Source organism: Oryzias latipes, chromosome 9 (assembly GCF_053564925.1).
Source record: "Oryzias latipes strain Hd-rR chromosome 9, Olatipes_Hd-rR_3.1".
Classification (NCBI taxonomy): Eukaryota; Metazoa; Chordata; class Actinopteri; order Beloniformes; family Adrianichthyidae; genus Oryzias; species Oryzias latipes.
The window spans coordinates 34,652,138-34,677,142 of record NC_136245.1 but is presented as its reverse complement, the minus strand read 5'-3'; the positions used below and the strand labels follow the sequence as shown (position 1 = coordinate 34,677,142).

Here is a 25,005-nt window from a genome sequence, read left to right as displayed (position 1 = left end):
CTACCAGCAGCTACCTTCATGTCTTCATCATCCTCTACCAGCAGCTACCTTCATGTCTTCATCATCCTCTACCAGCAGCTACCTTCCTGTCTTCTTTATCATCTACCAGCAGCTACCTTCATGTCTTCATCATCATCTACCAGCAGCTACCTTCATGTCTTCTTCATCATCTACCAGCAGCTACCTTCATGTCTTCATCATCCTCTACCAGCAGCTACCTTCATGTCTTCATCATCCTCTACCAGCAGCTACCTTCATGTCTTCATCATCCTCTACCAGCAGCTACCTTCATGTCTTCATCATCATCTACCAGCAGCTACCTTCATGTCTTCATCATCATCTACCAGCAGCTACCTTCATGTCTTCATCATCATCTACCAGCAGCTACCTTCATGTCTTCATCATCCTCTACCAGCAGCTACCTTCATGTCTTCTTCATCATCTACCAGCAGCTACCTTCATGTCTTCATCATCCTCTACCAGCAGCTACCTTCATGTCTTCATCATCATCTACCAGCAGCTACCTTCATGTCTTCATCATCATCTACCAGCAGCTACCTTCATGTCTTCATCATCATCTACCAGCAGCTACCTTCATGTCTTCATCATCATCTACCAGCAGCTACCTTCATGTCTTCATCATCCTCTACCAGCAGCTACCTTCATGTCTTCTTCATCATCTACCAGCAGCTACCTTCATGTCTTCATCATCCTCTACCAGCAGCTACCTTCATGTCTTCATCATCCTCTACCAGCAGCTACCTTCCTGTCTTCTTTATCATCTACCAGCAGCTACCTTCATGTCTTCTTCATCATCTACCAGCAGCTACCTTCATGTCTTCATCATCCTCTACCAGCAGCTACCTTCATGTCTTCATCATCCTCTACCAGCAGCTACCTTCATGTCTTCTTCTTCATCTACCAGCAGCTACCTTCATGTCTTCATCATCATCTACCAGCAGCTACCTTCATGTCTTCATCATCATCTACCAGCAGCTACCTTCATGTCTTCATCATCCTCTACCAGCAGCTACCTTCATGTCTTCATCATCATCTACCAGCAGCTACCTTCATGTCTTCATCATCATCTACCAGCAGCTACCTTCATGTTTTCATCATCATCTACCAGCAGCTACCTTCATGTCTTCATCATCATCTACCAGCAGCTACCTTCATGTCTTCATCATCATCTACCAGCAGCTACCTTCATGTCTTCATCATCATCTACCAGCAGCTACCTTCATGTCTTCATCATCCTCTACCAGCAGCTACCTTCATGTCTTCTTCATCGTCTACCAGCAGCTACCTTCATGTCTTCATCATCATCTACCAGCAGCTACCTTCATGTCTTCTTCATCGTCTACCAGCAGCTACCTTCATGTCTTCATCATCCTCTACCAGCAGCTACCTTCATGTCTTCATCATCATCTACCAGCAGCTACCTTCATGTCTTCATCTTCATCTACCAGCAGCTACCTTCATGTCTTCATCATCATCTACCAGCAGCTACCTTCATGTCTTCTTCATCCTCTACCAGCAGCTACCTTCATGTCTTCATCTTCATCTACCAGCAGCTACCTTCATGTCTTCATCATCATCTACCAGCAGCTACCTTCATGTCTTCATCATCCTCTACCAGCAGCTACCTTCATGTCTTCATCATCCTCTACCAGCAGCTACCTTCATGTCTTCATCTTCATCTACCAGCAGCTACCTTCATGTCTTCATCATCATCTACCAGCAGCTACCTTCATGTCTTCTTCATCCTCTACCAGCAGCTACCTTCATGTCTTCATCATCATCTACCAGCAGCTACCTTCATGTCTTCATCATCATCTACCAGCAGCTACCTTCATGTCTTCATCATCCTCTACCAGCAGCTACCTTCATGTCTTCATCATCCTCTACCAGCAGCTACCTTCATGTCTTCATCTTCATCTACCAGCAGCTACCTTCATGTCTTCATCATCCTCTACCAGCAGCTACCTTCATGTCTTCTTCATCGTCTACCAGCAGCTACCTTCATGTCTTCATCATCCTCTACCAGCAGCTACCTTCATGTCTTCATCTACCAGCAGCTACCTTCATGTCTTCATCATCCTCTACCAGCAGCTACCTTCATGTCTTCATCTTCATCTACCAGCAGCTACCTTCATGTCTTCTTCATCGTCTACCAGCAGCTACCTTCATGTCTTCATCATCCTCTACCAGCAGCTACATTCATGTCTTCTTCATCGTCTACCAGCAGCTACCTTCATGTCTTCATCATCATCTACCAGCAGCTACCTTCATGTCTTCATCATCCTCTACCAGCAGCTACCTTCATGTCTTCTTCATCGTCTACCAGCAGCTACCTTCATGTCTTCATCATCATCTACCAGCAGCTACCTTCATGTCTTCATCTACCAGCAGCTACCTTCATGTCTTCATCTACCAGCAGCTACCTTCATGTCTTCATCATCCTCTACCAGCAGCTACCTTCATGTCTTCATCTTCATCTACCAGCAGCTACCTTCATGTCTTCATCTTCATCTACCAGCAGCTACCTTCATGTCTTCATCATCATCTACCAGCAGCTACCTTCATGTCTTCATCTTCATCTACCAGCAGCTACCTTCATGTCTTCTTCATCATCTACCAGCAGCTACCTTCATGTCTTCATCATCATCTACCAGCAGCTACCTTCATGTCTTCATCATCCTCTACCAGCAGCTACCTTCATGTCTTCTTCTTCATCTACCAGCAGCTACCTTCATGTCTTCATCATCATCTACCAGCAGCTACCTTCATGTCTTCATCATCATCTACCAGCAGCTACCTTCATGTCTTCATCATCCTCTACCAGCAGCTACCTTCATGTCTTCATCATCATCTACCAGCAGCTACCTTCATGTCTTCATCATCCTCTACCAGCAGCTACCTTCATGTCTTCATCATCATCTACCAGCAGCTACCTTCATGTCTTCTTCTTCATCTACCAGCAGCTACCTTCATGTCTTCATCATCATCTACCAGCAGCTACCTTCATGTCTTCTTCATCATCTACCAGCAGTTACCTTCATGTCTTCATCATCATCTACCAGCAGCTACCTTCATGTCTTCATCATCATCTACCAGCAGCTACCTTCATGTCTTCATCATCCTCTACCAGCAGCTACCTTCATGTCTTCATCATCATCTACCAGCAGCTACCTTCATGTCTTCATCATCATCTACCAGCAGCTACCTTCATGTCTTCTTCATCATCTACCAGCAGCTACCTTCATGTCTTCATCATCGTCTACCAGCAGCTACTTTCATGTCTTCATCATCCTCTACCAGCAGCTACCTTCATGTCTTCATCATCCTCTACCAGCAGCTACCTTCATGTCTTCTTCATCATCTACCAGCAGTTACCTTCATGTCTTCATCATCATCTACCAGCAGCTACCTTCATGTCTTCATCATCATCTACCAGCAGCTACCTTCATGTCTTCATCATCCTCTACCATCAGCTACCTTCATGTCTTCATCTTCATCCAGAATCCTCCTCTCTGGTCTTCCTCTAGACGTCTGGCAGCTCTAGACTCAGCATCCTTCAGTCTCAACCATCTCAGTCTGGCTTCATCTCCAGAACCTCTACCATGTCCTGTTCCTCTGATGTCCTCCTTCCTGATCCATGCTGAACCTCAGCATCTTCATCTCTGCTTCCACTCCCATTACAGCAAAAAATGCCTAAATTGGTTTCAGTGGTGAAAATAGTAAATACAGTTTTACTTTTGCACATAGATCTGAAAACAGTGTAAAACAGCTGAAATTAAAAGAAAAAATGTATAGTATAATATAAAAGAAAAATAAATAAAAGCTCAGAAAAGGCTCCATTTCCTAAGAAAATGCAAAACGACAAAAAAGAAAAGTGAAATAATTTCACGTCAAATTAGCTGCAAACCAATCATGAAAATCCTGGTTTTAGTCAAGAACAGCAAAATAAAAAACTGTAAAATCACTAAAATTATTCAGCAAATGTAAATGTTATCAAGTTTATTATTTTAAACTCCTCAATGCTGCAACTTCTCTTCTACCTTAAGTGAATTATGTAATCCTGTAAATAAATAGTTGTCTTTAACATTTTATTACATTTAATTTTTAGATAAAATCCAGAACTTAACCTGAAATTGTAAAAAAAAAACTTTTCAACTTTGTAGTTATGTGTTAAAAAAGAATAAAGGATAAGTTTATGATCTCTGGAAGCTCGCAGTAGTAAAATAGTAAACGGTGGATACCTGTGTAGTACTTTTCTACCTTGTAGTAGTGAAAAATGTGTGTTTCTGACAGCTAAGAACCCAAACGATGTCATCTTAATATTCATTTGGTGAATATTTGAAGACGTGGGAGAAGACATGAACCGCGCAGAATCCAAACACAAACTCAGAGTTTTGTGCTGAAAATCGGATCTTTATTTATTTGCCCTCGGGGTATGAGATACAACCACAAAGACGCTGTGCAAAGAAAGCAAATTTAAAGTCACACTTATGGAGTCAGCAAGCACAAACACGGAGAGCAAGGTTTAAGCAGGAAGTCACACTACCAACAACAGGAAGTTCCTGAAGGAATCACAAAAGCACAAACGGCCAAATTCATCAACACTTTTCAAAACAAAGCAAGTTAGTTTCTATTTTAGGATATAAACCATTTTTCATGGTTCTAGAATAAAAACCAGTTTTTATCTGAACGGCTTGTTTATTTCATTACTGCTGGTTTCACTAAAGAAACACAAAAGAGAAAGTTTTTTCTCAGAACAGATCAAATATCGAACATTAAAAAGGTAAAAAGCAACATTTTTATGAAATGTTTGAAGGAAAAGGAGCTGAAGAATCATCGGCTTTATAGTTATTGTCTTAATGTTTTTGTTATGTAATCATTTTTATTTCTAGATTTTTCAAACTGATTGTTTTATAAATGTGTAACAAGTAACTTTAATAAAAAAAAAAATCACTTCAAATGTTTTTGTTTGGGGAAATAAGAAAAAAACAAAGAGGAGTTTTTATTTCTTATTTCTAAAAAAAAAGTCTGCCATTGCAAACGTTTGACCTTTGACCTAATGGATCTGAGGAAAAAACAAAAATGCAGATTCGTAAAGTTACCACACAATAAAACGTAAAAAAACTCATGTGGTCAAAAAGAAGACGCCGTCCCAACTTAAAGACTTTTGACCATCTTCAGGGTTTGGAGACCCGAGTTGAAGCGGTTTGTTTCAATTTTTTTTTAAAAAAGCGGGAAAAAGTTTTGACTCCCGAAAACTGAGTGGTTGCTGCAGGTCACCGATCCAAAAGTCACTTTTCTGTAATACTGTTTGGGTTACAAATGTTCAGCATCTCCTGCTGCTGTGAAGCCAAAGGAGAGCCACACCTGGGGGCATGGCTCACAGCCACGCCCCCAGGTGTGGCTCACAGGTGTGTCCTTGATACAAAGCTTTGGAATGCTGCAGGAAAACCGTCGCCGTTCAACACCTGACACACTTCTTCCTACAAATTAAAAGCCTGACTTTTGAGGGTCTAAAACTGATCATGAATTTTTTTAAACATTTTTAGAAGATTGGTAAATAAACAAATAAAGAAAAAGCACATTTAGAAAGAATAAAGTAGATTTGTAAAAGAGCTTTTTGGTGCTTTTGCTTTGAAGCACACAGATGAGAAAAAAGGCCGGAAAAGCACCGGATCTGGGATCAGAGGCGATATCGCCGTCGTCAGAAAACAGAAACACGAATGAACGACGAGGCGTGAAAGAGGAACCTCTGCTTCATAAGTGCACTGATCGTCCTCATCCCTCCCTCCTCAGTCGTCGTCACTTTGGGTTTTGTCCGACTGATCCTGCAACAGCAGAGACGCAGAATGATTCAAGTTAACAACAAAAGTTGAGTTTCTGCCAAAAGAAAAGGAACAGGCCAAATGTCTGAAGCACTTGATCATTAGGACTAAAATTTCAGGTTTAGACAGACTATACTGGGGGGGGGGCACCCACGTTATCGTCCGGCTCCTCGTCGCTGTCGTCATCGCTCACCACCGGCTTGGCCTTCCCCCGGCTCTGCCTCTTCTTTCCTTTGTCGCCGCGGCCCTCCCTGCTCAGCTTGATCTTCACGCGAACGGCCTTGGCTGAAAACAGACGACGGCGTTTCTGCATGAGTACGGCCGGAGACACGCCCACTTCCTGTCGGCCTGCCCTCAGCGTCTGATCAGAAAACCTTCAGGGAAATGTTTCAAGTCCTAATCTGGGGGGGGGTGATCCTTACATGAAGGACATTTAGTGTTAGCTCTAAAGGAAACGGCTGTCACCTGACATTCCCGTGATAAGTCATTCATAAACACGGATGTGATCAATACTTGGATTTACAGCAGATGCAATCCATCCGTCGCATGGAAGACAAACTAGAGGATCTACTTCTTACTGTCTCGATGAAAATAAGACAAATATCCTAAGATTTAGGAAGCCCAAGCTGGCTGCTTCTCCATACCGCAGCCGCTGTCTGCCTGCTAGCGTGACAAGCTAACGAGCTTCGTAGCCGCAGCTCGTTAGCTTGTCATGCTAGCAGACAGTATGGGATGTTGTACTAATCATAGGAATAACTAAATTCAGGACTTGTCTTTTATGAACATACTCGTTAGCAGTCACTCTACATCCAAAGGCTACATGCTACTTATCCCATCATGCATCACACATATCCCACAATGCATCTGGACCAATCAACGTGTCCCTGTAACTGTGGTGCATTCAAATACAGCAGGATAAATGTAAATCTGAATAATATTTCGCGGGACCAAATTTTTTATTATTTTTTTTACCCATGTTAGGTCACAGGCTCCATAGATGTGTGTGGGTGTGTGTGTGAGTGTGTGTGTTACCCTCAGCCTCCGACTCATAGTCATCATCATCGTCTTCGTCGCTGTCTTCCTCCGTGTCGTCATCTTTGGCGATCTTCTGTCTGGCGCTCTTGAACACCGACTGCAGGACGATGGAGTCCTCGTAGATCTGGGAGGAGGAAGAAAGGCGAGGTCGGTTCAGGTCACTGCGCCAGGACGACGGGCCGAGGAACCAGAACCAGAACGAGATGAAGAGCTCTCAGCGCCCCCCCCCCCCAATCTCTCCTGAAAGCCCTCATGGGGAGGGAAAACCTGCAAAGCGTCAGAGTCAGAAATCTCACCTGTGATCCCTCCAAGTTGAAGGTCTGAGCGTTTTGACAGAGCAGCATCACATCCTTCTCCAGGTCGCCCACGCTCCTGTATTTATGGTTCCTCACACGTTCCTGTGAACAAGTGCTCGTCAGCCTGGACCACGCCCCCTTCACACCAAAGCTAGAGCGCCACAAACCTTGATCTTCTTGAAGTCCACGGGTTTTCTGATCAGCTCGTAATATTCCGGGAGCTCCTTTCTGGACGGAAGCTGAACGAAGACTTCACTGAGCTGCCGTCCGGCGCTGGAGAGCAAAAAGGTCCGATTAAAGCTCTGACCCGGAGGATCCTAAATCCTCCTTAGATTCCAGATTAACACACGGCTGAAGGATTGCAGTCCCTCAGCAGGAAACAGTTTTTCTGCTGAAGGGGTTAAAGGAGGTCACTGCCAAAATACCCAGAGGTTTTGGCGTTTTTCATTCAAAAAACACTAAACTTGGTTATGAAAACACAAAGCAATTTTCAGAATAAAATAACAACTTCTTAAATAAAAAGAGGGGATTTGTTTTATCCTGAGGAGAAGCACTAAAGGAGAGCCTTCCTCTGATAGGTGGAGGGTGACGGATGGCAGCTGTGAAGGCCGAACACGCCGGCGACGCTCATCACGTCACAAACAGGAAGAGACGCCTGTGAACGTCTGTCGTTATGGTGAAAAGATTCCAGCTTTTTCTGGTTAGTGAGACGAGTTTTGGTTGATTTCAGGGTCAAAACGTTTTCCACTGACAGCAGACTGTCTGCTCAACGCTAGCCCCGCCCATCACGTGATTGAGTCACGTTTCATTGCTGCTAATTTTCTGGTGATTTCTTTTGAAATCCCATTTTCTGAATATGAAAGTGCAGATTGATTTGTTTTCTTCTGTTCCATGAATTAAAGCGGCGGAGCGTGGATGGTCCACAGGCGCTACTTGCCTTCGCCGCCTTCTGCCGCTGCTACCCGGGTCAGAGCGGCTCCTGACCAATGAGGTCAAATGAAGCGTAGCTTTTCTGCTGTTTTATCTCCATAGCAACCATTTTATGTTTTGGCGATGCACAGGTAGAAGTCATTTTCACAAGAATCTGCAAAAGTAACCTTTTGGGTTTCCTTGGCAACGGCGGTTTTTGGTTAATCACGCCCACATCCCTAATATGTTCATATGGTAAATCGTTTTGTTTGTAACCTGTTCACACTGATCCGGTACAAAATGAGCGAGTTAGCGCAGGACGGCTCTTTAGCGAGCTCGCCACGCCAAAACCATTAAAATCCCTTCTGATTCCCGCTGATGCTCGGGGAGTTTGGGAGGAGTTTACTCTAAAGGTGAGGTTTCATTTAACCTTCATGATGGCAGCCTCTTCCCAAAGGTCAAAGGTCAACAAACTGTTGGTTGTGTGAACTTTCCTGAAGATCGCCGTGTTTTGGTTTCAGCGGTTTCTTTTGAAATGTTTCCTCTGCTGTGATGTCACTGTCCATAATTCATGTAAGTAAAGTTTGGTGGTTTTTGAGTTTCAAAGATAGAAAACTGTGAAAATGATGTGGTCCTTCAGGCCAGGACGGCTGAACGCCATAAATATTCAATTATTGTTTATAGGTTTTACTTTGATTTCTTTTGGAGGGAAACAGAAAAGGCTAAGCTAACGCTAAAGCTAGCATGTTTCCTCTCTGCTGGCGCCTCACCCGTCTCTGTAGTTGATCACGGTGTCGATGATGGTGTTCATTTGCTTGGTGAGCTTGGGGGGGTTGGGGGAGAGCTTCTCTGCCGGCGGCCGCCCACGTCTCTTCCTGGCCTTGCCGCCTCCCTCCTCCCTGCTGGACGAGTCCTTGTCCTGGCGTCTTTTGCGTTTGCGCTTTTTCAGCCGGATCTCCTCCTCCATCTCCTCCAGGTTTCCGTCCTCGATGGCCTGAAGGTGGAGGGAAAGCAGACAAGGTCAGGCGGCGTCCGTGTCGGCGCGGGTTAGCGTCAATCTGACATGGCTTCACTGCTCTGGCTTTCAGGTTCTCAGGCCGGTAGGAGGAAAACAATTCGCTTGTACGACATCCAACACGTTCAGTCAGCTGTGCTGCCCCGCCCCCGCGGCGTGTGTTTCAGCGGGAGAAGGCCGCCCATTTGTTGATCGGGCAGAAGACGGATTTCCTGTAAGGTCTGAGTGCAGCCGTCACCTTGGCCTCTGAATGTCTTTGTTCTATTTCTGCGCCGCCTGAAAGCTCGGCGTTCGTCACTGAAATGGCTCTGCCGGGCGGAGGACGCCTCCCCAGGGGGGCTGAATCACCGTCTGCGTGGTGAGGGCGACCGAATGACACCGGCCTCACACCGACCGAGCAACACTCTGCTGTCCAATTATCCTCTGCAGACGCTGAAGGGGAAATTACTGCAGCCAGGAAACGAAATGTTTCAAAAAGAAAGTTCTAGATTTTCCTACTTTCATTTAATTGAGTGTCAAAACCACGTTTGCTCAAATTAAATAAAGTTTTATTCAAATAAGTTCATGTAAATAAATTAACTAATAAATAAGGAAATATCAGGATAAATATGGAGATTGGTAAATGGCGTTTACTTTTAAATGGCTTTCTATCTTCATCAAAGGCCCAAAGACCTTTACTGTCCCGTTCACACGTGGGTGGGGGCTCCACTGCAGAACGCTGGTGCCAACCTCCCACCAGAGGGAGGGTGGGGTTCAGTGTCTTGCCCAAGGACACTTCAACACACAAATACGTTTGCGTTGTCAAAAACCATAGTAACACGATGCACCCATACAGGGGGGTCGACCCCTACAGATACAGGGGGGTTGACCCGTACAGGGGGGTCGACCCGTACAGGTACAGGGGGCGTCGACCCGTACAGGGGGGTTGACCCGTACAAGGGGGTCGTCCCGTACGTATATTTTTAATATTTCGGTCTTATATAATTGCTATTCGTTATTTTACTTTATTACTTTATTTATTTGATTTCCCAACTAATGACTCATCCGCAGTACTGAGGGAAATAACTTTAACAAAAAAAGTAACAAACAAACTAGAAAAGAAATGGTTTGCTCCCGCACTTAACTAGTCAAGTGGACCGGCGGAGCGCGGACTCACAGCTTTGTGTTTGAGGGGAAGGGGGGGGGGGGGGGGGGTGCTTTGTTACATGAGCGGTATGTGGGAGATTTAGAACTGCGATCCGTTCCGCAGCTCTAGGGGAACGGGCTACCGAACTCAGAACCGGGTCTAAAAGTGTGTGTCTGAGCAGAGGATCTTGAGCACACACACAGCACTTCGGGCGGTGTGAGCTTCAAAGCAGAAAGGCCGCTCAGTCCTTAGAAATCGTTCAAACAATCACGTGGATTTGTGTTTCGAGTCGTGTCCCGACTAAATAAAGGCTGATGTTATTCCCACATGTGTAAATGCAGCCAAGATGCAGATTGCAGCACCACCCAAAGCTAATGTTGTTAGCCCGTGTTAGCATACTACTAATTCTGGCTTCTTTCCGGCTCCGTTTTTCAACAGAAAAAGCACTGACCACACGGATTAAAATTAAAACGATGAGCGAACAGGCGTTTCATAATAATCGTAACATTATTAAAAGCACGTTTAGAAGATCGTCTTGTTACAGAGCTGCTACGTTCACACTGCAGGCTGAAACGACCCAATTCCGAAATTTTTGCCCCTAAGCGGCCCAATTCCGATCTTTTCATGACAGTCTGAATGACACAGATCCAATCTTTTCAATTGCGACCCAGGCCCCGTGGGTTTGCCGTCCTGATTCCGAATTGTAGCCGATCTTTTCAATTGCGACCGCCGTCTGACCGGCCAGGCGACTTGATTCCGAATCGTACGTCATCGACACGGAACAAACGTCATCATTTTGCGTTGAAGTAGGCGGGAACGAGAACGTAAACATCAACCATGGTGGACGATGCTGCTGAGATCAGTCAGTGGAAGGGAAGGGAGGTCACTGATTGGATTCATAGTTGGGGTGACAGCTCTATTCAGGCCAAACTCCAGGGCTCTGATCGCAACTGGGCGGTTTTTGAAAAAATTTCCAGCTAAATGGCAGAGCGTGGTGAACCTTTACCGCGATAACTTTTTTTTCTTTCTCCCCTTTCCACCGTGCTCAGAAGCGCGGGGGACCCGAGGCGATCCTCCTCCTCCTCCCTGTTCTGATCCTTAGATTCTCCAGAACGGGTTAATAAAGAGTCCATAGCATTTATTCTGGGGGAAACCTACTTTTATTACCGTCCTCCGTAACACACAACATGAATGCGCGCACACACTGCCCCCCCCCACCTATTCTCTATCGCGGCACGCGCTTGCACACACGGGGGGGCGCGGCCCCAACACATACACATTCCTCTTCCACTACAGTGGGTACAGACGATCCCGACTCCAATGCCTTCTTAAAATGAGAAGATTGTAATTGTGCTGCTCCTTCGTGAAAATAAATTTAATATTACAAAAAGAGCTCCGCTTTTGACAACACTGTTGTTGACATCCATGTTAACGTTGGCTCCGCAAACAAGTGACGTCGTTCACCGTTGAGTATTCTTCTGGCTTCTGCGCATGCGGGTCTCGTTTGGGTCGTGTCACGGTCACACTGGAGATCACAAAAGTTCGGATTTACTTGGAAATGTGAACGGTCTAGCAAACAAATCAGACTTTTTCAAAAAATCCGAATTGAGCATTAAGCCCTGCAGTGTGAACGTAGCCAATGTATAAAGCCGCTCGGCAACATTGTTTTGTATTGAATTGTTACATTCAATAAAGTTTGAGAAAAAAATAGCCGCTCGGCGGAACTGATATCCGCTTCCGGTTTTCAAACCCTACTGCGCATGTGTGAATGATTTATTCCGACCAAAAGTGTGAGCCATGTGAACGTTTTTTATATTCTGAAAACATTTTTCTGGAACCATGTACACGTTTGGATTCTAATCCGACCATTGATCCGGTCAAGATATTATTCACATGTAACCACGGCTTATGGTGTCGACTCGCAACGTGGCGGGGGCGTGGCATCACGATGGTGTCTCTCCATCGGGATGTCAGTCACCCATCACGATGGACGATGGTATCGGCCATCGGCACAACCCTACTCCACCCCTTATGGCGTACGGCGTATTTACGCCACACTGTAGTCCCCTCACAAATGCTGCACACAGGAGGCGTGCACGTGACCCGTCAGCGCCCGTAGGACGTCCAGACAAACTACACTCTGTCTCATTTGTAGCAGTCAGGCTGCAGCGAGGAGCGGACATTTTTAACCTTTGACATCTCTGGACAAACGGGCTGGAGGGAATGTTTATAACAGAATAATGACAGTCTCTGTTCATCTAAGCCACACATCAGAATGACGCCATCATCAGCTTAGTTCTCTTTTCAAAACGTCTCCACCGGCGTTTACCCTCAGCCACTGCTTCTCGGTCAGCGCGTCGCTGTAGTCCACGTCCCGGCGGCAGCGGGACCCTCTTCCGAACATCTTCTCCTCTTCCTCCTCGTAGGTGAGCCTTTCCACCTCGGCGTCGTCTTTGATGATCCAGGACGGCAGCTCGTCTTCCTCCATGAGGCGGGGCTTCCGTTTGGGGTTCCTGGCGTCCTCCCTCCTTCGGTCCATGTCCATGCGCTGAAGGAGGAAGGCGGGAAAACCATTCAGGCCAGTCGTGATAACTACATCAAAGAGGGCCATAAGTGACCAAGAGACGCATTTAACCACAAACTAAACGGAAATTATTGGTTTTTCCTGAAAAGACATTTTTAAAAGGTAACATTTTATTTTAATTTTAAATTGGATTTAACCCTCCGGTCGTGTTCGCATTCAGCCCCCTACTTTAGTGTTCCCGGTCAAAATTGACCGGTCTGTTTTAACTGGTCTTAAATTAGCACACAAAAAAAATTTCACCACCAATTTTTTTATTAAACATTCTTTAGTTGAGAACAACATTTAAAAGTAGTGTCTAACGACAATTTGTAGATGTAAACATTAAATAACATCAGTGAAAATACAATTGGGCACTGAAAATGAACTACAAAATGAACATATAATACAAAAAATAAATGGAAAACCAAACACCAAACTCAACAGGGTGTGTGTGGGTATGTGTGTGTGTGTGTTTGTGTGTGTATTCATGCACATGAGTGGCATGTGACACTCAGGTCAGAGTGGGCCTTGCAAACATAAGCATTACATTTGCAGCATGTCAGGCTCGTTTTGATGTCTCTAGGGGCACAGAGGCCACAACGCTTCCTTTTCTGGCAACACTCCAGCTAAAATCAACAGACCTATGTAGGCTTGGAGGTCTACCAGGTCGATTTCTCTCCAGGTGTCCCCAAACACACGCCTTCCCTCCAGATTTGTCATCTCAAGTATAATTCCCTCAATGGACTCTGGTAAATAGAGTTGGAAGCTGGACTTGATGTCATCCACACGAGATGCTGCATAACGCGTTGGTCCTGGTGTCATCTTTATGATGTTTTCCACTCTCACTCTACCTCCTCGGTCCTGGGGGGATGATGACCAGAGCGAGTGTCCACTTTTGGACTGAAATGTTTCCTCAGGTGCCTGTTCTTCAGGTGCCTTTCCCTCTCCATCTGTTGACTGGTCAGTCTCCTCAGAGTCTGGTTCAAAATCTGTGATGTCTTCCAATTCCGAGACATCCTCCTCTATCTCTGGTTCAATTTCAGTGCCCTCTTCATCATGCCCAAGAACCTGGACCAGAACCTCTTCCACAGAAAAACGCTTCAGTCGTCTACTCATTGTGCTCAGAGTAAAAGGAATGCAAGGCAAACATCGAGCTATATATAGTATGGGGTTGTGTAAAAATGATACATTGATTAGTCTGGAAGGTGTGGTTCACGTGTGATAGGTACAGAAGCGTGGGAAAGAAATGGGTTCACATAAAAGACACCTGTCTAGTCTGTGTAAACATATGATACATTGTATCATTAGGAAGTTGGTTCACGTGAGAGGATCGGCACATAAGCAGAAAGACATGTGTACCCACAAAAGAAATTGTGTGTGTGTGTGTGTGTGTGTGTGTGTGGGGGGGGGGGGGGGGGGTGTGAGAGTGGGTGTGTGTGTGTGTGTGTGAGAGAGAGTGTGTGAGTGAGCTGGGGCAGTGTGTATGGGGATGTTTTCTGTATGTTGAATGAATTTACTCTGGATACCCATTCATTTCCTATGACGGTCACTTTTGACCGGGAACACCACAGGTGTAACAAGGTTGATTAAAACACTCAAAATTGAATGAAATAGGTGATCATCACTTTTATATGTTCAAGTACACAGTGTGAAGGATATCATAAGGTCTTGAGGTAATCAGATGTAAAACATAATATTTATGAGTATTATAAGTTGTAAAACGGTCAGATTTGACCCGAACACGACAGGAGGGTTAAACATAAGAAAAATGATTGAAATCTTAACATTTTAGTTTTGGTGTAAGGGTTCTGCTATTTTACAATTTCTACTCACACAAACAAAAAAAAGTTACTTTTAATTTAGAAGGCCTCAGAATTTCACATAAACGTTGAGTATTTCTTTAGGGTTACAGTAAACTGCACTCGAATAAACTTAATGTTGTTCATTCTTCCTTTAAATGAAAATTACTGTTAGAAATATTGAAGATTTTATCAAAATCCCTTTCAAAAACAGAAGAAAATCTGGGCTTTTTGTGCTGCAATTGTAGTTTAAAAAGGAGCAGAAGATCCTGAAGGACATTTCTGCTTCCAGATGCATGGAAAACATCTGGATCACATGAGATGCAATCATATGATATTATCTGAGGTACAAAAGACAGAAAGAATAAAGATAATTTGAAAGATTACAAACAGAGGAGGTAAAAAAAAAAAAAAAAGATGACTTTATGACTTTACATTGTAGAGCCTCGTTACCATGACAACCCCTGCCTTTAATGGTCCCGGTTCTGGGAATTCGTTAGTCGTCGTTCATCAGGATTTAAGAACGGATTTCAAAACCAGGAAACCTCTGAAGTGAGAAGAGGAGTTTCTTACCATGAAGAGCTCAAACTCATCTTCATTGCGAGCAATCATCTGGTTAAGGGTTTCATCATCAGGGACCTCATCTTCCTCCTGCCGGCAGACAGGATGAAGGATTCAAATAATGAGAAAGAGCAGTTTTCACTAGAAAAGCATCAGTTTGGATGGATTGAAGCCCCGTTTTCCTTCACTCCTCTGCTTCTCTGTTTATCACTATTTGTGTTTTTAAAGTCATCTTCCTGCAATTTTAGCTTTTTTACTAAATGCATGATAATTCCAGCACAAGAACGTCTCGTTGCCTTTTGTCAGCATGTTCTTGATAAATGTGGTAGATTCCACTCTCTCTGTGGATTTTTCATCAGCATTAAATCGTCTGTTTCTGCAGAACTTCTCTATTTCCTTAAACTATGGAGTTAATTCAGTCTCAATAATCAGAAATGCACACAACCGGTTTTACAAATGCACACGCTCCGATTCACAAATGTCATTTTATGCAAACGTGAAAAATAAATTCGGAAATACACACCCTGTGTTTCACAAACACACAGATTGTGTTTCACACATGCACACTAAATGTTTTACAAATGCACAATAAGTGTTTCTCACAAATGTGCACACTGTTTTTCACAAAAACATTTTAGAAATTCACAATAAATGTATCAGAAATGCACAGTAGGTGCTTCACAAACATGATTTTTAGGTACACATGTGATGTGAACTCACAGATCATTCGAAATGCAGACTGTGCATTCAAAATCCCGTTCTCGTTTGTGAATCTCCCCGTGTGTGTGAGAGATTTTTCTACGGTGAATATTGAGACTCATCTGACGGAGCGGGTCGACTAATCTCACCATTGGCTAGTGAATCTGTCAATCAAACTCATTGGCAAAGCAGGCGGGTTCGCTTTTAACCAATCGAATGGCCCCTTACACTCTTCACTCTCAACTGACGAGGGAGGGAGCTGTTCAACACAGCAGTTGGGAGGACGCGGGCGGCAAACATGGCGGAGAGGTCTTCTGAACTGGATCAGTCTCAGCCCGTAAGTAATGCATTTATTTGATCATTCCCTCGTTGTACGTCCTGTAATGTTATTGAATACTAAGTTGAAGCGTTCTCCTTTGCCAAGTGACATGTGTGAATGCTTTATGAACACTGCAGCCGAGTCGTTTGCAGAGTACCCCCACCGCAAATTAGCTTAGCTTTGTTTTGCTTAGCCTGTGCAAGTTGTGTCTGTGTGAGTGTGAGTGAAGTTCAAGCCGGTGTCGGTTCAAGCTAGCGTCTATAGCCAATGATCTGTAGGTTCTTAACATGATTCATAAGGAACTAAGGGGAAAAGCATGCCGGATTTACAGCAGCAAAGAAAGTTTAATAAAAAGTATTGATTTGGAGACGGCGATTTGTTTAAACACTGATGCTATGCTATGCTAACTAGCTAGTTGTTCCGTGTGCTGCCTTTATGTAAACGCGATCCGGGTTAAAGTTAGACACAGCATTTTCACAACCCAGACTTTAAGACGGGGTGGACTGTGCAACAAAGTTAATTCATATGACATTCATGAAAACGGCATTTTTTAAATATAACAGACGTGAATCCACTGTTGAATGAAAGAAGCCTCATTAAGTTTCTAACGTTAGAACCCGTATTCATTGTGATGACCAGCCCTGTGAGATTGTGTCAGAGTGTCAGCCACTAAAATCCCCGTATCTTTACTTCCAATGACGTAATGACAAGAATCCCAAACATTATGTTTTTAGGCTGTTTTGTAGTCGATAAGTAGTCACAGAAAGGGTGGATGGGAGAAATCAGCTGTCAACAGTGATTAGAGTAGAAGTTACTGTAAGTATTCCACACAGGCTTCCTGTGATCAGTGTCTTGTCTCTGATTTTTTTTAAAGGTGTTCTTTACTACAAGCTCAAGTTATCATAGCAAGAGTGTTTTAAAAAATTCCCCTTTCATATATCTGAAAATTATGTAATTTAAGATCAGACAGCTAAATGATCTAATCCATGTTTGTTGTGTTTTTATTTATTCTCTAGGAATTACTGAATGTGACAGCGTGACAATCTTTTGTTCCTCGTGCCATCAGGCAATACAACTCTCTGGCAGGGCATCTTACAAGTAATTTCTTTTAATTTTACCCACTGATTTTCCAATTATTTACCTTTTTTTATCAATCTTTTTATTTTGTGATATTTCTATTTGTAATGCATGTGTGTTTGTGTTTTTTTAAGATGGCCATTTTAAAAAAAATTTCCTCAGGGATTATTAAATACCCTTCTATTCTATTCTATTTCATATTTTATCATCCTATTGTATTACTGTTTTACCTGTCAATTGGGAATTTAGCATTTTTGCCGCTGTAAACATCTGTCAGTTGAAAGTATTTGTACTTGTATTCCATGTATCCTGTACCTGAGAAGATAGCATAGAACAACTGTGCAGACACCCACTTGGCCTTCTTCAGTGACGCTGTGAACGTTTATGGCTTTCCTCTGAGGTATTCATGTTATTCATAAAGAAATATTTTATTCACATATCAGGCAGTATAAGTACTTGGTTATTTGTACAAAAATAAAATTACTTTTTTTAGACTCCTCTCCATAAACAAAGGCAACTCTAAAACTTTCCCCTAATGAATAACATTTTACCCCCCCTTAACAGTATCTCTCACCTCATTTTTTTCCCCAGTGATACATGTAACCCACTCCTGCAATTTTTTTAACCTAGAAATTCTACTTATTGGCATCATACATAAGAACATTACATTTTAAACTGATGTGTACCGTATTGGCGATGCATTTGTAATTATGTGTTTGAGACATGATTTTCATGTTATTGTCAGGGTGAGAGGAGATCATGGATGAGAAAATGTGGGCACAGCCGAGTTAATGCTCACAGTACGTACAACTGACACAAACGGCTTCATTGTGGGAAAAGTGTACACACAATCAACGGTGAGTTGAACCTAGTTTTAGAAGCTTTAATATATACACAGGGCTCCAGACTGCGTCCATTTGGTCGCATTTTGCGACCAAAATTTGAGAGTGTGCGACTGAATTTTACACCCAGTCGCACATGTGCTACCAGTAAATTTGCCTCCTCCACCCTCCGTATTTTTTATACATTAAACATGAAAGGAGCACGTCAATGATCGATGAAATGAGAGATGAAATCATCAATGAGACGCGAGCACACACACGCACGCAGGCAGACACACACACTCGCGCGAATACTCATGAGACTGGAGCACACGCGAGCACACACTCGCGTTTCATTGAGTGATGCCTGAGGCGGCCAATGCGTCTGAGAAGAATAGGGAAAGTCACTGCAAGTGGCTAAAATATGTGGAGGGGCGGGGCCTAGAGATAATCGAGCGCACGTAAACATCCGTGGGAAGGAAACGGAGACAAATATCATCACAACCTGATATGTGCGTCTGAGCTATGAGCAAGCGAACTATTGATTCGTTCTTCCGACCTGCAGCTAGTGTACCAGTGACAGAGTGTACAGCAGGGGTCTCAAACTCGCATGAAATCGAAGCTGCAGCGAGACTGAAAGAGACCAGGAATTAGGAGTTGTCCTTAACATTCAATTTCGTTTTAATATGCCTCTCCCCCTAAGTATGAGCTGTGATATTACATCTTTTATAATTATTTTAATGTTTTGTAATGGATGTAGCCTTTTTTTAATCAGTTGGTATTTTAAATTATTTTAATTGATCAGTGAACTACAAAAAACCCATCAGGACGCATGTCCCATAATGCATTGTTTTGTAGTCTGTAGGGCAGCTTTTAGTCAGTTCAATACTAAATTTCCAGCTGCGTTCGCTCTGATTGGTGTCTTGCTCTCACCCCTTTCTCGTGATATTTTTGTTTTGATTGACAGGTGATGTTGGAGCAAAAACATACATCTCACACCAGGTGATCTGTGCAGTGTTGCGTCCATCTGGGTGATCTCAAACACGCTTATTGTGCATCTTGGCTGAACCTATTTGGTGTCACCAACATGAATTTCCATCCTCTAATATTTACCAGTGATGAAAGTCTTCCGGGAATTCCCGGAAATCCGGGTTTTTGAGCAAACCGAACGTACTTTCCGGGAAATAAAGACCTGATCTCTACGGACAAATCGCTTTCCGGATTAGAAAATGGTCTGAAATCAGCTAATTTTAGCTTTATTTTCTATATTTCTCCGCAGATCGCTTCCTCTATGGTCGTGGCCATCTCTCGTCTTCCCGGCCTAATTGACCAATGACGGGACGTTTTAGTTGCTTTCGGATGCGTCGACGGGTCTGATTGGCTCTGTCTGCACCACGTGGTCAGCGTGACTTGCTTCCCTAGAGACCAAAACTGGCGGACCCACGCTAAATTTTCACAAACACATCTGAAGAGTTTGCGATCAAATTTGTGTTAAAATAATGGCAGGCATCGTCATTATTGAGCGTGGTCACGACCTCAGTTGTGAGAAGACGATAAAAAACAAATTGAAGTGGTCTTGGCTGGAAAAAAAAAAGATTTTTAAGGTAGTGTAGGTCAAATACTTTTTTGTGTAAAATAATCTCAAAACCACATTTTGAAATAATTTCAATTTTAGTTTTGAGTTTCAGTTTTTATTTTGAATACATTTCTTTATCTAATTTATTTGTATTTCCTAATTACCATGATTTAGTTCAGTATAGTTAACATTAATTATAAGTATTTGATGGTTTGGACCCGCACTCCCTTAAAAAATAATGTTTACAATGTTTAGTTTAGTTTGTATGTTTGTTTTGATATTTCCCAGATTACTTAGTATTGGTGTTAAAGAATTGATGTATTATGTTATAGAATTATAGTTTAAAGCAGATCCCATATTTTGATGTAATTATAGTTTGAGAAAACAGTGCAAGTGGATGTTGTACATCAGTCATTTCTAAAGCAGAAATAATGTATAAATAACTGAGGTATTTTCATAGAATATCATAGTTACTGGTGTTCTTTTTGCCATTTGGGGCTTTGATGTTACTATATTTTAGCAATTGTATGTTTTGCAGCTTTAAGGAAAAGCGTAGATTGTAGGATTGTGTTACTTTGAGCAATTTTCCAAATTCTTTTTTAGGACCAGCAAGTCCTTAATGGAGAGTCAAACTAGGGGTTTGAATGACAAATCATGATGCTCCAATTAGTCTTAGTTTCTTGATAAAGAAGTGAATAACTAGCTGCCAGAATGCACCAGAATGCATCTAAGACCACGTATTTTTCCAAAATTTCGCTCTGTGCCCGCCATATCGCTCAAAGAAAAGTTCAGGGATTTTTTCCTTGCCTGACTTTCATCACTGATTTACATACATTTAAGTATTGTTTGAAACTGTGAAATTACGAAAGGTTACTACGGTAATCACTTGTTACTAAAAACTTTTTTTTATTCTAAATGTATGGTATTTTTTTACTATTTTTACTTAGTTGTACTGTCGTGACAGCGATGGTGCTCTCAGTTTACCTTCATGTTGCATCTTCAAAAGTGCAGAATAAAATATGACACTGAATTAGAAACAGCACATTGTAATTTCTGCATCTATTATTAAAGTATTTATTTGTAATACAGTGGAAATTAGTAGATTTGGTTAGAATGTTGATTTACGGTATGCGCCCCTAAATTTTCTGGTTGTGCCCCTAAGATTTTCAGTTAGGGGCCACTATGCTCCTAGTGAAAAAAGTTAGTCTGGAGCCCTGATACATAAAAGTGAATGATGTATTAAAAATAAATCTGACAATATAATATTTCTTTTTGCTTTTTTTCAAATACAGGATTGAGCTCCTCTGGTGTGATGTCTTCGTGAGTGTTACTGGTTTATATTACAACATCCTGCACTCTCCTGAGGACCAAGACTTGCTCAATATCAGTCACATCACGTATTCTGCTGCCATTACATTTTCCTACCACGCATTCAGGCCAGTTTGGATGTCTTTAGTGACGCGTGGGACAGCCATCCAATCAGGACGGAGCAAAGCATGACACCAAATCAGCTGTGGCAGTTGGGCTTGACCCATAACCCTGTTTCTGATCCCCGGGTAAATGCTTTATTTAATCTCACTGTACTGGACAACTGATTTGTGTGCAGTTTGACTATAGTGGAAAGTATCAAGAAGAGTATCATGAAATCTTAATGACTACAGTGAATTTTTATCGAAAATGAATGAAAAGGATTATTGTTGTGTGGTGCAAACAATTTCCCTAAATTGTTTGTTTGTAGGAAGAATAGCACATGTGCAAGTTCAAAATGCATCACAATGCATGGCCTTATGAGCCATCAGATGTACTAATGTCACTACTTTGTTAAGGTTCACTTATTTGCAAATTATAAACAGTTATGGAGATATGAGGTCTGCCTGCCAGCAACAATATAAGTTATTATTAGTCGGTCACTGTTCCTACATAATCTAAAACACACAAAAAACAGTGCTGTTCATAAACAGTATCTTTTTTTTTTTTTTTTTTTTGTCAGGGTATGCTGGTTCCAGAGATTGAATGGGAGGAGAGTGGATCCATGGCTGAACCTCATCCTGGGATCAATGTCCTGGTATGGGACAGTCCCCTTTTGGGTCCACAAATGTTGGAACTGCAAGACGACATCAATCCATTGTGGAATTCAGACCGTTTGGGAGTGGACCTACATCTTTACTGTCCAGTGTGTTTAGAACTTAATTTAGGCGACATAATTACACACAGAAGAAGAGAGACTGAGGGGAGTAAGACAAAGTTCAAATCAATACTGCTGTATTGTTCAAGGGACTTCATTGTATGTAAGGATGTTATGAAAATTAGTTCCAGTTTAAATAAAATTCAAATCAGTAGAGATTCCACATTTGCTTAAATTTTGATGTTTTAATCTGTCCATGTTTTCTCTGAATTTTACTCTGCAATAAAGGGTGAATGTTTGCACTTTGTTGTTCTATGACCATCTTTTGTTGTTTAGTATTTAACCAGTTATAAAACCCAGAGAGATGAGGATCTTTTTGCAAGGGTGACCTGGCCAAGAGGTGTATATGTATATGGTTACAATATAAAATCAATGACATTTGAGTTATTAAAAAAATAAAATTAAGGTCAAGCAAAGTGACTTCGGGCTGAGCAGGGGAGGTGTGTTGGGCGTCTGTGATTGACAGTGAGATGAACTTGAGGTAATGTAGTCCCACTGCGTGGTACGGAGCAAAGTGATGCCAGTTTCTCCACAGAACCTACTGTGGAAGTTGCAGGTTTTTCTCCTCCACCTTCATATGATCAAAACCGTGTCTGAGTGTTGAAATGACGCTAGCATGAAAGCTAAGAGAATAACGTACAAACAATCCCGAGTGAAACATTCATTTTAAATCTCATGACCAGTACAGAGTTCGATGGATTCAATGTCAACTGCATTCAACCACTGTTGCCTTGCTTCCAGGTCCACTGAAAAGTTGCACAAGCCAGTAATTTTTGACAACCGAAGGCAAATAAACCGACAAGCCATGCTAAGGCTAACACGCTAACGACCGACTGGTACAGAATCAAATATGGGCGGGGCTTTTGCCACCTGCAGAAAGCGTAGAGAAAGTGTAAGGGGCCATTCGATTGGCTAAAAGCGAACCCGCCTGCTTTCCCGATGAGTTTGATTGACAGATTCACTAGCCAATGGTGACATTAGTTGACCCGCTCCGTCAGATGAGTCTCAATATTCACCGTAGAAAAATCTCTCACACACACGGGGAGATTCACAAACGAGAACGGGATTTTGAATGCACAGTCTGCATTTCGAATGATCTGTGAGTTCACATCACATGTTTACCTAAAAATCATGTTTGTGAAGCACCTACTGTGTATTTCTGATACATTTATTGTGAATTTCTAAAATGTTTTTTGTAAAACACAGTGTGCACATTTGTGAGAAACACTTATTGTGCATTTGTAAAACATTTAGTGTGCATTTGTGAAACACAATCTGTGTGTTTGTGAAACACAGGGTGTGTATTTCCGAATTTATTTTTCACGTTTGCATAAAATGACATTTGTGAATCGGAGCGTGTGCATTTGTAAAACTGGTTGTGTGCATTTCTGATTATTGAGACTGAATTAACTCCATATTAAACTGTCTTCCTGTCCAGAGTCTCAACTCCATCAATAGAGGAAGATCAAATCTCCTCTTTTTACGGCTCTGCTGAAGGAGGAGTGGCGCTCATGGAGCGGACAGACCTCGTTCTGCTCCTCGTGCTCCAGGATGGCCTGCAGGAAGGCGCGGCGCTCGTGGCTGGAGGACTTCTGGTCAAACATGCCGGCTTGGATGACTTTCTGGTCCACGTTCAGTTTGTATTTGGCAGCCGCCAGGATCTTCTCCTCCACGCTGTTGACGGAGCAGAGGCGGAGGACGCGCACCTCGTTCTGCTGCCCGATGCGGTGGGCGCGGTCCTGAGCCTGGAGGTCCTGCAGAGCAAAGCCACACCACTCAGCTCCAAAACGTCCGCTCAACCAAAGGGGCAGAGGCTAAACCAATCAGCAGTGAGGAGTTTTTCAGTTTGAACAAAGTGGAAACACATAAATTCATTAATGGTGCTAAAATGCTCTGCCAGTAGAAAAAGAAAACCACGGCGTTCACAGAGACTTTAGGATACCGGCAGCACGTTAAGCTGGAGTGAGCAGATAGGATGATGGGAGAACCTGGTGCGGGTTCCAGTCGCTGTCAAAGATGACCACGGTGTCGGCGGCCTGCAGGTTGAGGCCGAGGCCGCCGGCTCTGGTGCTGAGGAGGAAGATGAAGTACTGAGATCCTTCCTCGTTGAACTTCTTCAGCAGCGCGGCTCGGTCCTCTGACTTGGTTGTTCCTGAAACATCATTTGGAGTTTTATGCTCTTTTGAACTTTTCGTCTTGATTTGTCTCATTTGAAACTTTCTCTTACGGTGAAGCAGTGCATTCCCGTTTTATCTCACAGAATTCCTGAAGTAAAAGGTTTTTTCTCCTAATGGCCAAAAATGGAAAGTTTTTCATTTCTTGGAGAGAAAACCTGTGAATTTTTCTTCTGAATCACAGAGAATTTGACCCAAAAGTTTGGATGACTTTTGGTCTGAAGTATTATAAACAATAATAACGTTGAAAATGTTTGTTATTTGAACTTTTCTACGTTTTCCGACACAAGATTAAAACTGCATCCCTGTCAAAAACCTTAAATTACAGCTGTTCATCTTTGCTTTCAGCTTAAAACTGAACATATTTTTTTATTATAGATTATATTTATTGACAGATGAGAGAAACATCCTGAACTAAGGAAACGTTTGATATCCAAAATTGCAGAAACTTTGGGTCAGAACGTGTTCATGTCAAAAGTAAAGAATTGTTTGGAATAAAGTAAAGTAAATGCTTGAACTGCAGATGTGAAGAAAAGGTTTTCTGTGTCGTCGTGTCTCTAAATGGTTGATATTATCACGTCACTACTTCTCAAACCTTCATTCTGACAGACTCATGTTCAATCATCTCAAGTTTCTAGCAGGTTTTCGTGAAAACGCGTAAATACGAGGCCAGATTCTCTCCAGAGTCGTCTTACCGTCGAGGCGTAAATACAGGAAGTTGCGGTATCCGAAGTAGTCCTCCATGATGGTCATGAGGGTGGTCATCTGGCAGAAGAGCAGCACTCGGTGGCCTGTGGCATGCAGCTTTGGGAGGATCCGATCCAGGAGCTCAAACTTCCCTGAAGCTCGGTACAGGTCGGGCCTGAGGGTTGGAGGGACGTCAGCGGGATCCAAACATCAGTTTGGTCTCAGAGCGGATCAACAGCAGGAAACCTGACTGCTGGGTTTCTGAAGGCCGCTGCAGCTCTACTGTTCCTGCCTGAATCCTCCTTGTTCTGAGGGAA

The 25,005-nt window shown here is 42.8% G+C and overlaps 1 protein-coding gene and 1 long non-coding RNA gene across 7 annotated transcripts in view; one reads left to right on the top strand and one right to left on the bottom strand.

Annotated features, from left to right (window-relative positions):
* Nucleotides 1–4,413: 4,413 nt before the first annotated feature.
* Nucleotides 4,414–25,005, bottom strand: part of smarca2 (SWI/SNF related BAF chromatin remodeling complex subunit ATPase 2) — a 58,299-nt gene continuing 37,707 nt past the window's right edge. For 3 of the 4 annotated variants that reach the window (XM_023958129.2, XM_078953397.1, XM_078953396.1), the window contains exons 24-34: nucleotides 24,697–24,863; nucleotides 23,816–23,979; nucleotides 23,354–23,581; nucleotides 15,163–15,240; nucleotides 12,557–12,775; nucleotides 8,857–9,080; nucleotides 7,345–7,450; nucleotides 7,178–7,279; nucleotides 6,879–7,005; nucleotides 6,001–6,131; nucleotides 4,414–5,849 (exon numbers count right to left, since the gene is read on the bottom strand). In XM_023958129.2, the coding sequence (XP_023813897.1) occupies nucleotides 5,814–5,849; nucleotides 6,001–6,131; nucleotides 6,879–7,005; nucleotides 7,178–7,279; nucleotides 7,345–7,450; nucleotides 8,857–9,080; nucleotides 12,557–12,775; nucleotides 15,163–15,240; nucleotides 23,354–23,581; nucleotides 23,816–23,979; nucleotides 24,697–24,863 (1,582 nt within the window). In that variant the 3' untranslated portion in view covers nucleotides 4,414–5,813. Of the gene's footprint in view, nucleotides 5,850–6,000; nucleotides 6,132–6,878; nucleotides 7,006–7,177; nucleotides 7,280–7,344; nucleotides 7,451–8,856; nucleotides 9,081–12,556; nucleotides 12,950–14,549; nucleotides 15,241–23,353; nucleotides 23,582–23,815; nucleotides 23,980–24,696; nucleotides 24,864–25,005 lie in introns of those variants that run through there. The other variant, XR_013658234.1, reaches the window with a different exon arrangement.
* LOC144994638 (uncharacterized) lies at nucleotides 16,061–21,864 on the top strand. 3 transcript variants are annotated; one of them, XR_013658236.1, is made up of 7 exons: nucleotides 16,061–16,186; nucleotides 17,185–17,266; nucleotides 17,569–17,645; nucleotides 17,991–18,102; nucleotides 20,935–20,962; nucleotides 21,079–21,198; nucleotides 21,633–21,864. It is a non-coding gene; the product is annotated as an uncharacterized LOC144994638 (long non-coding RNA). The 3 variants fall into 3 exon arrangements; XR_013658235.1 differs by lacking the exon at nucleotides 21,633–21,864 and having other exon boundaries at nucleotides 20,935–21,084; XR_013658237.1 differs by lacking the exons at nucleotides 16,061–16,186; nucleotides 21,633–21,864 and adding an exon at nucleotides 16,876–16,984 and having other exon boundaries at nucleotides 20,935–21,084.